This window comes from Oryctolagus cuniculus, chromosome 1 (assembly GCF_051225735.1).
Source record: "Oryctolagus cuniculus isolate XC-2025 breed Fujian yellow rabbit chromosome 1, ASM5122573v1, whole genome shotgun sequence".
Classification (NCBI taxonomy): Eukaryota; Metazoa; Chordata; class Mammalia; order Lagomorpha; family Leporidae; genus Oryctolagus; species Oryctolagus cuniculus.
In genome coordinates this window covers 53901319-53914953 of record NC_142867.1, presented here as the reverse complement: position 1 = coordinate 53914953, position 13635 = coordinate 53901319, and the positions used below count along the sequence as shown (strand labels likewise).

The window sequence follows — 13635 nt, the reverse complement described above, 5'->3', positions numbered from 1 at the left end:
GGCCACCAACGTGGGCCAAGAGAAGTTCAGTGTCAATAACACAGGCAAAATATTGAACAGGGCAGTGTCCTTGGCTCTGTAGTCTTGACTGTTCCTTCCACATCTCCTACACCCAGAGGGACAGCAGTCTGCACCTGACTGCTCCATCCAGACAAAACATCTCACATTAGTGTCCTTTTTTTGTTCTCTTGTTAATCACACGGAGAGATTTGGGAGTTCTTAGAGGCGAGGCTTGGGGTCATGTTGCTCCTACAAGAGAGAAGAATTGGAAATGGTCATCACTTCTCCCCTGGACTGTTGTAAGACATTTCTTCACCATTCTCACCTCCAGCTCTTCCCTAAAGGGTGGACTGGAGGGCCTTCCAAAAGCTGCCTACTGAGGTCACAGCACTGTCTCAAGTTCAGCACATCAGTAGTCTCTCTAGGCAGCTGGAGTGATCCCCGCAGCAGCATAACCTTCCGTTTAGAGGAATCCAAAAACCCCACTTCTAATAAGGAGAAAAAAAAATGTAGCAGCTGCTGTCCACGGGGTAATTTGTCAGTGATTCCACACAAATCCCCAGTGCTTACAAAGTGTGAACATCTTCCCCTACCAGGGCCCAAGAACTAGAATTAGAAGATCATCACAGCAGATTGCAGCAGAAGTACAGAGAGAAAATGCTCAAGGAGGGTGAGTACGGGGATGTGCTTTGGGTCCTCGCGATAGACTTTTTTCCTAGAAAGGCATCTGGGAATAGAGTCCCTTCCTAGCATTGGCCGACCCACCTGCCAGTGGGAGGAAAGTTCAGAGGCAGCCTCCCCTTGGCCAACCACAAGCACAGCAAGCCTTTCCTTGGCTTCATTCAGTGATACACACCACCTGTACCTGTCGGAAGCAGCGCAGATGACTCCAGCTGTGAGGAGCCTCTACCAAGAGAATTGTTCATTGTCTCGCTGGCTAAATAAGGAATACCAATACCGGAACATGCCTGAATTAGCCAACCATAGCATGCAACTCGGATCTCGTTTGTGCAATTTTTTTTTACGTTTTTTTTTTTTTTAATTTGACAGAGTTAGAGAGAGAGAGAGAGAGAGAAAGGTCTTCCTTCCTTTGGTTCACTCCCCAAATGGCCAGTGCTGCACCAATCTGAAGCCAGGAGCCAGGTGCTTCCTCCTGGTCTCCCATGGGGTGCAGGGCCCAAGCACTTGGGCCATCCTCCACTGCCTTCCCAGGCCACAGCAGAGAGCTGGACTGGAAGAGGAGCAACCGGGACTAGAACTGGCGCCCATATGGGATGCCGGCGCCACAGGCGGAGGATTAACCAAGTGAGCCACAGCACCAGCCCCTCGTTTGTACATTTGATAAAAAATTTAATTTGCTTTGTTTCAGGATAGTAAAATAAATACTACTACAGACTCTATTAGCCATCCTTGATCCTGTTTTTTTAATTAATTATTATTTTTAATTCTTACTAAGGCATAAAGGTCATATATTTTCTCACTCCTCTTCAAGGAACCAGAAAAAGTGTAGCTGCATCATTTTGTCTGTCCCTGAGCTCCCCTTGCGCACCAGCTTCTTCCTGCTAGCAAGCAGGGTAGAAAACAGGCGCTCTGCATCCTTCTCCGGGAACCTCACTCTGATGCAATCATTCAAACCGCCCTGTAGGACACGCTCAGTCTCCCTGCGCTAAAGCTGTGCAGTCTTGAGATTGGCCACCACTTCCTTCTGCATCTCTCCCTAGGGGATTGCCAGGTAATGAGCACAGGCAGGTCTGTGTGGCCTTGGGAAACTAGGAAGCTGTGTAGGGCGCTCTGACTCCCTGAGGCCCCACATGCTGTCTCCCGTCACCCAGCTGCCGCCCCCTCGCTGGCACCTGTAGCTGGCTGAGGTGTGCGGTGCCGGAAGCCACCTCCTGCCATTCCCATGGTGTGCTTTGGAGCCTAGTGGCGTTCCCTGGCTCGCTTGCCCAGCCTTGCTTCCATTCAGCATGGGACTTTGGACAACTCTGGGACATGTGGGCCACATCCAGCAGACGGAGACTCTTCCTGTCTGCCCGCTTACACACAGGGCAGCCCCTCAAGCTGGCTTCTTCCCACACTGGTGTCCTGGGGCCCCAGTGTTCTCCTGCCTGCTTAGGGACTTCCGGAGTCCAGAATGCAGAGACAGGAACACAGAGCTCTCCCTCTTGGCCTCTCCTGCCTTGCTCTTCTCCCTCCCATAAAACCTGACGTGCAAAAGGACTGTGCTGCTTAATTTGCCATTCCTTGTGTCTCCTTTCTTCCCGGCCCAGACCTCAGAACTCAGCTTGGTGAGAGCCGGTGCACCTTCTCACCGCCCAGTCTTGGTGTGCTGGATGGGAGGGACCACAGGAATTTAGAAAGGCTCAACCGGCCGGTGCCGCAGCTCACTAGGCTAATGCTCCACCTGCGGCGCCAGCACCCCAGGTTCTAGTCCTGGTTGGGGCGCTGGATTCTGTCCCGGTTGTCCCTCTTCCAGTCCAGCTCTCTGCTGTGGTCTGGGAGTGCAGTGGAGGATGGCCCAAGTGCTTGGGCCCTGCACCTGCATGGGAGACCAGGAGAAGCACCTGGCTTTGGATCGGCACAGCGCCGGCTGTAGCGGGCATTTGGGGGGTGAACCAACAGAAAGAAGACCTTTCTCTCTGTCTCTCTCTCTCTCTCACTAACTCTGCCTGTCAAAAGAAAAGAAAAAAAAAAAAGGCTCAACCCAAGGCCACAATCTGATTGACAGATCTGGCCTTAAAATCCAGTTTTGAGGGTCAGAACACCCTTCACTACCTGTTTTCTACCCTTTCCCTTCCATTTCTCACAATCCTGTTTCCCCCAGGCAGTCAGATGCCTTGGCCAATTAGGAGGAAGGGCATGCCCTCAGAAAGTTCCAGGGGAAAGCAGAGTGGGTCTGGAAACCTCGTCCTGTCAGACAGTCGTGGCCTCGCTTTGCTTCTCCGTGGTTGGCTGTGGGCTCTGCTGACAGGGCTACCATGTGCCATGTGCAACACTCACTAGAAATGCAAAAGGGATTCTTGTTGTTGAAATAGTAGCACTGAAGCAGGTGGTTTCCTTCCCACTTCTCACGATTTCTTCCCTGCGGCTCAGTGGCCTTTGTGTTGCTCTGTTGGTTTCTTTTTCAGGCGGGAGGCAAGGTTGGGGCACCCGATAGGGCCCGGCTGGCAATCCTTGCTGCTTCTCACAAGGGCGTGCTCCCCCCCGTCGCTGCCCAAGATGAAATCTGAGCCGACCCCCCACAAAGCACCACCTTTCTAACCTGTGGCTTCAAGGGCAGCTCCTTGGTGCTTCATTCATTTCCTTGTTCTCTGCCTCGGAATTAAAGGGCAGGGCGAGCCAGAGGCCCTTGCCAAGAGCTCTCCAGGGGCCCCGTCTCACCCGAGGCCCTCTGTTTCTCTTGTTTCTCTAGAGAACCAGAAAGATGAGAACGCCGTCCACGAGGCGCAGGAGATATTCGCCGAGATGATGAAAGTGGTGGAGCAAAGGGACAAACTCGTGGACTCCTTGGAGGAACAGCGCCTCAAAGAGAAGGCTGAGGACCAGCATTTTGAGAGCTTTGTATTCCCCAGGGGCTGTCAGCTGAGCAGGACCTGATGAGACACCCCCCCACCACCACCGGAGGCAGGCTGAACGCCGCATCAGGACGGCCACAGCACGCTTCTCGTCCGTCTGTGCTTCGGTGGGCTCCATCATGCCTGGAATTTAAGTTGTACCCTCCTGCAGTTCTCTCATAGGTCAGAACTGTCTCGGGCAGACAACAGCGTCCCAAGGCCCCTCCAGAGCCAAGCAAGAAGAAAACACAAAGACTCTTGAAACTGGCAGCCGACTCGAGCTGGGCCGTCAGCGTGGAGGTGTCCCTGGCACATGACCAGCGTGGTTTTTCCCCCATAAAATGACACAATGATGTGATTCTCCTGTGGCTCTTGTCATCTTCCTCCCCAGTTCATTGAGTTGCACATTTTAAAATTTTAAGAAGCTGCCTTTTCATGAAAATATCCCTATTTTCCTTCTTTTCTTTTCTTTTTTTTTTCATGGGTGACTGATTTCCAAATGTCAGAAAGCAGCAGCAGGTTAAAGATTAGGTTAATATTTAAATTGCACTTCCAGAGAAAGAGGAGAAACCTTGAGATTACTGATTACACAAAGCAAATAACTGGTATAGCAGGTGTTAATTCAATCCAGGGCGAATTTAATTTACCAGGTGTACTTATAAGCCTTAATAGAATATACATCAGCAATGAGGGTTTAATAGAACATTTGAGCCGTAATTTTATTAAAAAGGAAAAAGGAAATCCAACTTTAGCTTCATGCCAGCGGGATTGTTAGTTTTCACCAAATACCACGGGCTTAGAGGAGCTTTTGTTCCCACAGTCTCGTCCTTGTGGCCCTTGCAACATAATAAGCGTTTTGAGGAACTCAATGATTTTGAGGGGCTTTATTTTTTTAATAAGCGCTGGTGATGGCAAAAAGGGAAGCTCTTCCATTTGTTGCTGAAACACGGATGAGGCCGGTGCTGTAAGTGAAAGGGAGTAGGGGAGCAGTGCCCCCTGCAGGGATCTGTGTCTCTGCCCAGGGCAAGGACAAAGCCACATCTGACTTCCAGGGAGAGCTGCGTGCAGGGACTTCACCTCCCAAATCGGCAACTGATGGTGGGCTTTTTAAAAATGATATTTCCAGTATGAAAAGGCAGCTGGGATAGAGTGTGCGCGGGCACCTTGGGATTCCTGGGGTGTCTGGACTGCATTTGGAGACCAAAGAAGAGAAGGCTTCAAATGGCGATGTGCTGGCCTGAAATGCTGGCTCCTTTGCCTTCCATGGGGTTCTTTGAAGATTTCCTCTGTTATTGACAAAACAGAGACTGGAGAACTCTGTGTCCTGGCTGTTCTTGTTCTGTGAGTGTCTGAGTTTGTCATCAGACAGAAGTGCTTTGCGGCTGTTGGCTCTCCCTCAAGACCACATTTTTCTCCAGGTGCGCTGACCCACCAACCTCTTTGGTCTGAGATGATGTCCCTGATGCTGGTCCGGTCAGCTGATAAGCCAGAAATTAAATGTCTATGGTCTTCCTCTGAGCCTGCCAACATTTTGGGTAGAATTTAAACAGTCTTCAGGGGTGGCATACAAATTCCAAAGACTGGGCTTTTTTTTTCTTTCCTTCCTCCCTTCTATCTGTCTTCTATCCATCCATCCATCTACCTACCTACCTGCCAATCCACCTATCTACCCTCTTATAACAACTGCCACTTCTGGCTATCTCTCTACTTTTATTTATTTGTATATTTTGTGCAAATTGGTAATATGATTTTCTCATAATTCAGTTTTTTCTGTGTTATAATTTGGAGACGGCCCATTGTCAGTAAAATTGCTATATAAGCTATTTGATGTACAAATAACCCCAACGTTTGGGGCAGTGAGTTGTACAGTATTAAAGATTGATGGAGATGAACAAAATACTTTCAGACATCAGCCTTTAGAAGTAAGCTAGTGTACATTCTGCAGCAGCTTCTGTGTCTGCAATATGAGTGGGGTTATGATGAGATCCGGGCGGCCCCTTCACTGTCCCACAGAAGACCACTGGGTGAAGCGCTGAGGACGCTGAAGGCGCCATGGCTGCCCACGCCTGTATCATCTTCATAGTCAGCTCGTACAACCCCTATGTTAACCCAAAGGGCTCAAGGCAATAATAAGGGCAGGATTTTACATAAGTTGGACCAGGAGGACAGTTTTTTTTTTTTTTTTTTTAAGCTTGCTCTTCCAAATCTTCCATCTATTGATCTATTTATTTAACATGCCCATAGGGTTCTGCAGCCCTGTGCTGGAGGCTGAGACATACAAAGAATACTCATCTTCCTCTCTACCTCCAAGTAAATACAAAGATCAAGAAATAAGTACCTCCCCATGCAAAGATAAAAGACTATTTTTTATTATAAGCCCCAACCTATTCCCCTCACGTTCGTCTCAAGCGTGAAGACTTAGATCCCCCACCATCACAGAGCTCCTCTGGCCATCAAAATAAGTTCGTGTTTCTAAAACTGTGAAAAAATAATGTCAAGTTGTACTGTTCCATTTCAACCTTGACTTGGGCGGCGTGAGGCTGTTTGGAATCAATCAATGCCGAGATGCAGCATGTTAATTGCGACTGCGAAAGGAAGTGGCAGGTGTTTCCAACGCTGATGAGCTGCGATGAAATTGATGTTTTCTGTGCGTTCTGGAGGCAAATGACAATTCAGCACTGTCTCTCTTCCCAGGAAGCAGATTTAAAGGCTTTTCCTTCCAGACTGAAAGTGGCAGCGTGCCCCACCCAGGTGGTTATCAGAGAACTACCTCAGCAGGGCAGAGGGGGTAGGGGGCAGCTGGGGCTGCCGCCTGCGCCCACAGAGTGGCTGGCGGCGGCGGTGGGGAGCGCAGACGGAGGGGGTTATTGTCAGAAGAAGGTTCACGACCGGGGGAAAGTGTACTATTCCACCCACTGTTTATCTTCGAGCCTCACTGCTGAGTCGTTCGTGAAAGATTAATGTGCGCCAACAACCGGGAGCCTTGTGCACTGCTCTGCAAACTGAAGCGAAGCAAAAATAAATGGTTTTGTGTCTCAGGAATCAAAACACTTTCACGTGGGCTCGGTCTGGCTCTTTCTTTTCCGTGAAAGGAGCTGGACAAAGCTTTGATTTGGAATGGGAGGCTGTGGGTGCTTGATTACCTGGGGGCACCTGGAAGGACTTACCTGCCCAGCAAATTGGATTTGAGTGGGAGGGGAGCGGGGAGCCTGGGCTCACCTCAGGTGCAATGTCTCCACAAAGAAAGCTGTTGTCAGGGCTGTGCCGGGGGAGGAGGGAGGCCGGGCCCAGCCCCGCCTCTCCATTTCTTTTCACCTTCTTACCCGGGAAGCCTGGTTTTGAATTTCACTGCCAGGCACTCCCTTCTGGGCAGACCTGGCCTCATCCTCCAACTCACTCTCTTGCAGGACCAGGTTTGTCTGGTTTTCTCTGCTCTTTCCCCCAGTGCGTGGAAATTAGCAAATACAGGCAGATAATGCCTCCCAAGTGGTGCACGAGGTAATCAAGAAGTCAGGCCCAGGAACCAGCCCCCACCCCCATCAGCCACTCAAGCTCCCCTTATTGTTTGAAAACTTTCTTTCCGATGAGCTATTTGAAATGATTCGCACTGCCATTGACTAGTAGTGAAAAATATATACCAGAGAACTTCAAAAAGTGCATGGAAAAATGAAATAAAAGGATATTTGGGTACAGAAGATTTTGAAATGTGCAATTTTTTTCATGATACACATTTTCCATGAATGTTTTAAAGACTCATTGTATGCATGGATTTCAAAAATTTGTATACCAAAAGAAGCTTAGCTTTCAGTTCCATTTCCTATGTGCTTTTCGAAGTGTTCACGTACAGCTGCAGGTGAGAGCCGGTTGTGAGCAGGAGGTGGTGAGTGAGGACCTCTGGGAGCGGCTGCAGCCGGCCATCTTTGATGAGCTTTCCTTGGGCACCCCCTGGGTGAGCCCTGGACCCTCAGCCTCTCTGCACCTGTTTGCTGTAACTCACCATCCCTGGACCTTCAGAGCAGGCAGAGTCATGTCATGCTTGCTTCTTCTCCAAGTTCATTTCTAGAAATAAAAAAAAAAAAAAAAAAAAGTGAAACTCCGGGCACCGCCGCTTCCCTGGGGAGCCCCTCTGACCCTGATCATGGTAATAGCCACTGAGAATGCAGCGCTTCTCACCTGCTCTGCAGGTGCATTACCCCTTGTGATGCTGAAAACAAAATCCTTTGCATTATCCCCAGTTTTGGAGAATAAGACTGAGGTACCAAGAGGCTAAGGCACTTACCCAAGGCAGTCCAGATCCCACGGAGTGACTGCACCCAGAGGCTGGTCGCTGGAGCCTGGGCCCCCACCCACCAGGCTGCACAAACCTGCTCTGCATCCCCACCCAGCCCCGTGCTTCCCTTCCCATCCTAGACAGGATCCCATTGCCATCTTCCGTTGACCGGGTGGCGCCCAGCCCTCCTCAGGGGGAAAGCCGCATGCCTGGTGCTGCGGGACCTTCAAGCACACGGCCTGATGCTGGGCCAAAGCTCCAAATGTACCAGGGGCACCTGGCTTCCCTTCCCAGCCCTAGGACAGCAGAAAATAGTTCCCTAATGACCAAGGGAACATGGTTGCATATATGAGAACAAAACTCTAAGCATGTACTTCACAAGTTAGTGGTTCAAGCAAAAAAACCCAGTGAGAATCATCACTTCAGACACAGCAACCCAGGCCAAGAGTTGCTCATTCAAGCTCTGACGGGGCTCTAATTCCTGCTCCCTGGCCTCGTTCGGGCCTCAGAGCCTTCATCTGTGGAGCGAGGCTGATCCCTTCCTCCCTTCCTCCCTTCCTCCCTTCCTCCCTTCCTCGGCGCAGGATCAGTCTGCTGAATGTGGGCTCCCATCTTAAAGCGGGATCGGCCAGAAGATGACTTTGTCTTTGCTGAACTGTTCAAATCCAACAACAGAAACAGCAAACGGCACTCCCGGTCCCCGTAGAACAGGTGAGAATGGGTCAGAATGGGCAGTGTCCACCGGAGGGAGGGGGGATGAGGCGGGACCTGGGGCCAGGAAACGTCCAGCTGGGAGCACTGCCCACTCGCCAGTCTGCACGTGGCCCCTCCTGGGTGATGTCTCTCTGAACTGGTCTCTGCTGACCACATGGCCAGCCTCTTGCCCAGCAACCTGGCTACGACGGTTCTTCAAGTCTTCCCTGTAGCGTTTCTGGAAGACACCGTGCAGCCTTGGTGACTTTGTTCCATGTCATTGTTAGGCTGCATCCAACCCTCCTCCCTAAGAGGAAACATCTGCGGTCTTAATAGCCTTCATACCCACCCACCCCAGCAAAGACGGAAGCAGAGACTTTTGCTCCTCTGGGCCACACCGTCTGGAGAAGGGGCATGGAAGAAGGTGCATTGCAGCAATAGCAAAGAAGACCTTGTTGTCCACATGACACGGCCCTAGGAAGGAACAGGGGCGGAGACATTCAAGAACTTGGATGTGGGCTGGGCATCCCATATCACAGTGCCTGGTTTTGAGTCCTGGCTCTGCTTCCCATCCAGCTTCCTGCTAATGTGCACACTGAGAAGCAGCAGGTGGTTGGGTCCCTCCCACCTGGATCCAGTTCCTGACTCCTGGCTTCAACCTGGCCTGGCCTGAGCCATTGCAGCCATTAGGAGGGTGAAGCAGCAGATGGGAGAGCTCTGTCTGTTGAGGAAAAGAAAAAGAAAGCAAGCCCTCGTAGTGGCCTGTGGCATGGACCACACACCCAAAGGCACTCTGGGTCCTGGGATTCTTGCTTGCCTGGCTCGCCTAAGGGAGCTCGCACTTGTATCTTCCATCTTTGGAAGCGTGGCCTCTGCTGCTGTCCGTGCTATGTTCCCATTCCTCTGCCAGGGGACTGAGGTGGGAGCTGCTGGTTTTAGGCTTTCCCTCTGCAGCCCATGCTCAGCTATCATGCTTGGGGGGCTCCTTCCACTGTCTTCTGCAGTTCCTTTTTAGAATCTTGGAGGGTGATTGAGCACATCGCCTGTTTCAAAGGTCCTGGGGCACATTCTCCCATGGCTGCGTCAGAGAGGGTTTGAATGACATCATCTTCTGTGATCCTTGAGACATCCCCCCTCCTTGCTTCACCATGGCACTTGCTAAGGCTCAGGTCTTCCAACCTCCTAGTGCCCCGGGACTTCCCTGCTCCTAGAAGCCTTTGTTCCCCTACCCAACTCCACCCCATCATGACCCAGGCAAGGAGGACTCCTGGAGGACATGCACAGTGGTAGCCTGGCCCCAAGGGCAGCACTCTGTGAGGCTCCCCACTTTTCGCCTCCCGCCCATCCCTTCGATCCTGAGAGCACACCTTGCTTCCAGCGATCAAAGAGGGCATCTAGGGACCCTGGCTGGCTTTTCTCTTCCCTCTCCTGCTTTGATGGGATCCCATGACCTCTGATCCTTGGTTGGGATCCACAGCCTTCCTCAAACTCTCATCACGATCCTCAGAGGCTCCCACTTGTCCCTGGAGCATTCACTTCCTAGGGCTGCTGACCAGAGGACTGAGACCGTGTGGCTGGTTGTGGCAGAGGTTTATTTTCTCGTGGTTCTGGGGCCAGAAATCCAAACCCAAGGTGTGTTGGCACCGCATGTGCTCTGAGACTATAGGGGAGGACCCTTCCTTGTCTTCGGCAGCCTAGGGGAGTCCCAGGCACGCCTCGGCTTGTGGCCCCACACTTGTAATGGACGCCTCCTTCCTGGCTTCCCTCTGTGCATGTCTGTGTCCCCACTTTCCGCTTCTCATAATGACACCTGCAGAATGTCCTCCCTCACTGTTGTAGGAAGCGATTACGTCTGCAGTGACCCCGTTTCTAAAGAAGTTTCAGATTCTGAGGCTCTGGATGTCAGGGTTTCACTGTGTCATTTTAAAAGGACCCCAATTCAACCCATAACAGATGACACGTACACTTAGGAAAGATACCTTTTCCTAGTGAAAGCCTTGAGTTTTACTTTAATTGGCCTTGAGATGACTGGTGCACCTCTTTCCTCAGTTTTAAGCTATGCAATAAAAAGTAATACTGCAAAATAAAAACCGAAGGCAAAAGAAAAGTTGCCTTCAATATGACAGATTCAGACCAAATGTATAATTTGTAAAAGCTGCCTGGATGCAGCACCCCTGTTTTCTTTCTATTATCTTCATAATTAGATGCTCTGTTACTATTTTAATGGTTACCCTAGCGATTACATCATGATCCTTGTTTTATCAAAGTCCAGCACTTTTATTTCTTCCCGGATAATGCCTAGACCTTAACATTCTTAACTTCATTGACTCACTCTCAATCTGAGTGATCTTTTTGAATGCTTTTGTATTTTAATTTGGTTTATATCATTTGAGCCCCATAAGACATTATTTTTTTGATTTTGTATGATTAATATGCTTGCAATATACCCATCTATTTTCCCTTTTATCTATTTTTTATTCATTCCTGTGTCACCATGCTGCCATCCAGGATGACTTTGTTTTACCACACTATTTCTTGGTTCTTTTTTTGGGGGTCAACAATTAATTTTTCTCCATAGTGTTTTTATTTACCTGAAAATGTCTTTATTTTCTCTTTGTGTACTGGAGTGGACTCGTTAAGGGTCCCAAACCAAAGCTTACTGAAGGATCCCCAAAGTAAGTGGCACCTGACCTTTTGCCCGTGAGTGTTTATCCTCAAAGTCTCAGCCCTCAGTTGCCTCTGCTGCAACTGGCAAATGCACTGGCTGAAGAACGGTCCCAAAGTGATGGGTTCACCTCTCGGTGAGTCCTCCTTTGTCAGAATCTGGGCTCTGTCATTTTCTTTGCTAATCCAGCAAACGTAGTTTACATTTTGTTGCACTTTCCCAATAATTCTCAGCAAGAGGGCTGGCCTGGATTACACAGTCTGATGGTCTAAAGAACCGAATGCCCATGTCCCGCCTGTCCTTAGCATGGGTCCTGGAAACTGCCACATCCCACTTCTGCTTGCATCTCATTGGTCAGAAAGATCTCACCTAGTTGGAAAAGAGAGTCTTTAGTCAAAGGACAATAATCTCAGTGAAAAATTCTGGCTCCCATGGCTCCTTGGGAGAACAGACTCTGAAGACTATAGCCTTCTAATGTTGCTTAGTTATCGGCCAGGATGTGATCCAGAGCAAGTTGTTCATGGGCTCAGGGTTTCCAGTTACTCACGCATAAAATGGAAATGATGATAGTGTCATCTGAGTCTCAAATAAGATCTTACAATTTTTGAGTTGAGACCTATTCTCTGCTAGGCACTGAGCTGAGTCGTTCAGACTAACTCTCTTGGCCTGGCCAACAACCCGATGAGGCACTCATCACACCGTAAGAAACTGCAGCACGGACAGCTTAGACAACCTGCACAGATCATAGAGCTGCTGGCTGCAGGATGGCAACCTGGACCCATTGTCCTTCAGCACACAGGCTCCTGCCTGGGAGACCACAGTTCTTGAGTGCTGGAATTGTTGAGGAAAGATAACAAGACCAGGATAGAACAGTGCTGGGAAGTTGAGGGTGCCACAAAGTTAGACTGCCTGGGGCAGGATGGACCTAGTTGAGGATCTATGGATTTTTTTTAAAAAAGATTTATTTATTTATTTGAAAGGCAGAGTTACACAAAGAGGGGAGAGGGAGAGAGAAGGAGAGAGAGAGAGAGAGAGGTGTCTTCCATCCAATGGTTCACTCCCCAATTGGCAGCAACGGCTGGAACTGCACCGATCCAAAGCCAGGAGCCAGGAGTTTCTTCCAGGTCTCCCACATGGGTGCAGGGGCCCAAGGACTTGGGCCATCTTCCATTGCTTTCCCAGGCCATAGCAGAGAGCTGGATGGGAAGTGGAGCAGCCAGGTCTTGAACTGGCGCCCATATGGGATGCCAGTGCTTCAAGCCAGGGCGTTAACTTGCTGCGGGCCACAGTGCAGGCCCCAAATCTATGGATTTTTGAGTGACATGGACCACCCAGGGAGTTGGAAAAGGAGATCATAAAGAGAAAATGAGCCCTACAGAGCATATGGTCTATGGCTTTATTTTTAGAAAATAGTTTTGTAATAAATTTGTAAATATTTATTGAGGCACAGTATACATACAAGAATTGCTCTAATTATAAAGTGTCAGTGTTAATTTTTAGACATTTATTTATGTGAAAGGCAAAGTTAAAGAGAGGGAGGGAGGGAAGGGGAGAAGGGGAGAGAGAGAGAGGGAGATGGATCTTCCATTACTGGTTCACTCCCCAGATAGTTTCAATGACTGGGGCTGGGCCAGGCTGAAGGCAGGAGCCTGGAACTCCATCTGCGTCTCCCATGTGGGTGGCAGGAGACCAAGTACTTGGATGATCTTCCAGTGCTTTCCCAAGCACATTATCAGGGAGCTGGATTGAGAGTGGAGCAACTGGGACTTGATCTGTCACTCATATGGGATGCCAGCATTGCAGGCAGCAGCTTAGCCCACTGCACCACAATGCCAGCCCCTCCATTAAGTTTCAAAGTGAATACATTCATGTCAGTACCCGAATCAAGAAATAGAACGTTATCCAACACTGGTACCTGCATCCTTCTAACTACTACCCCTCCCAAGGCAATCACAGAGTAATTTGCCTGTTTTTGAACTTCTGTGAATAGAATGATACCATCTGTGCTCCTGTGTGTTTTCTTTTTTTCATTTTTCTAAACATTACATGGAGAGATGCATTTTTATTGCCACTTGGGATTTCAATTTGTTCAGTTTTATTCCATTGCTATGACTATCACTATGAATTCATTCAATTATTTTAAGATTTATTTATTTGAAAGAGAGAGAGAGAGAGAGAGAGAGAGAGATCTTCCATCTGTTGGTTCACTCCTCAGATGGCTGCAACAGCCAACACAGGGCCAGGCAGAAATCAGGAGCTAGGAGCCAAGTCTCCCATGTGGGTGGCAGGGCCCCAAACACCTGGGCCCTCTGCTGGTGCTTTTCCCAGGCCAGCAGCAGGGAGCTGGATTAGAAGGAAAGCAGCTGGCGCCCATGTGGGATGTTGGTACCCAGGCGGCAGCTTTACCAACTACATTGTCGTGATGCTGGCCCCTCATTCAATTTAGTAAGCAT

The 13635-nt window shown here is 49.5% G+C and overlaps 1 protein-coding gene and 1 long non-coding RNA gene across 8 annotated transcripts in view; one reads left to right on the top strand and one right to left on the bottom strand.

Annotated features, from left to right (window-relative positions):
- The window catches only part of MICAL2 (microtubule associated monooxygenase, calponin and LIM domain containing 2), a 227475-nt gene extending 220226 nt beyond the window's left edge, over positions 1-7249 (top strand). For all 5 annotated transcript variants that reach the window (XM_051824773.3, XM_051824734.3, XM_051824729.3 and 2 more), the window contains 2 exons: positions 597-670; positions 3413-7249. In XM_051824773.3, coding sequence (XP_051680733.3) covers positions 597-670; positions 3413-3597 — 259 coding nt within the window. In that variant the 3' untranslated portion in view covers positions 3598-7249. The remainder of the gene's footprint in view (positions 1-596; positions 671-3412) is intronic.
- LOC149128402 (uncharacterized) lies at positions 6418-10511 on the bottom strand. Of its 3 annotated transcripts, none has more exons than XR_016231106.1 (3): positions 8871-10511; positions 7552-7613; positions 6418-6556 (listed from the first exon to the last, which is right to left on the bottom strand). It is a non-coding gene; the product is annotated as an uncharacterized LOC149128402 (long non-coding RNA). The 3 variants fall into 3 exon arrangements; XR_016231117.1 differs by lacking the exon at positions 8871-10511 and adding an exon at positions 8593-8809; XR_016231096.1 differs by lacking the exon at positions 8871-10511 and adding an exon at positions 7834-7962.
- Between the last annotated feature and the right edge of the window lie 3124 nt (positions 10512-13635).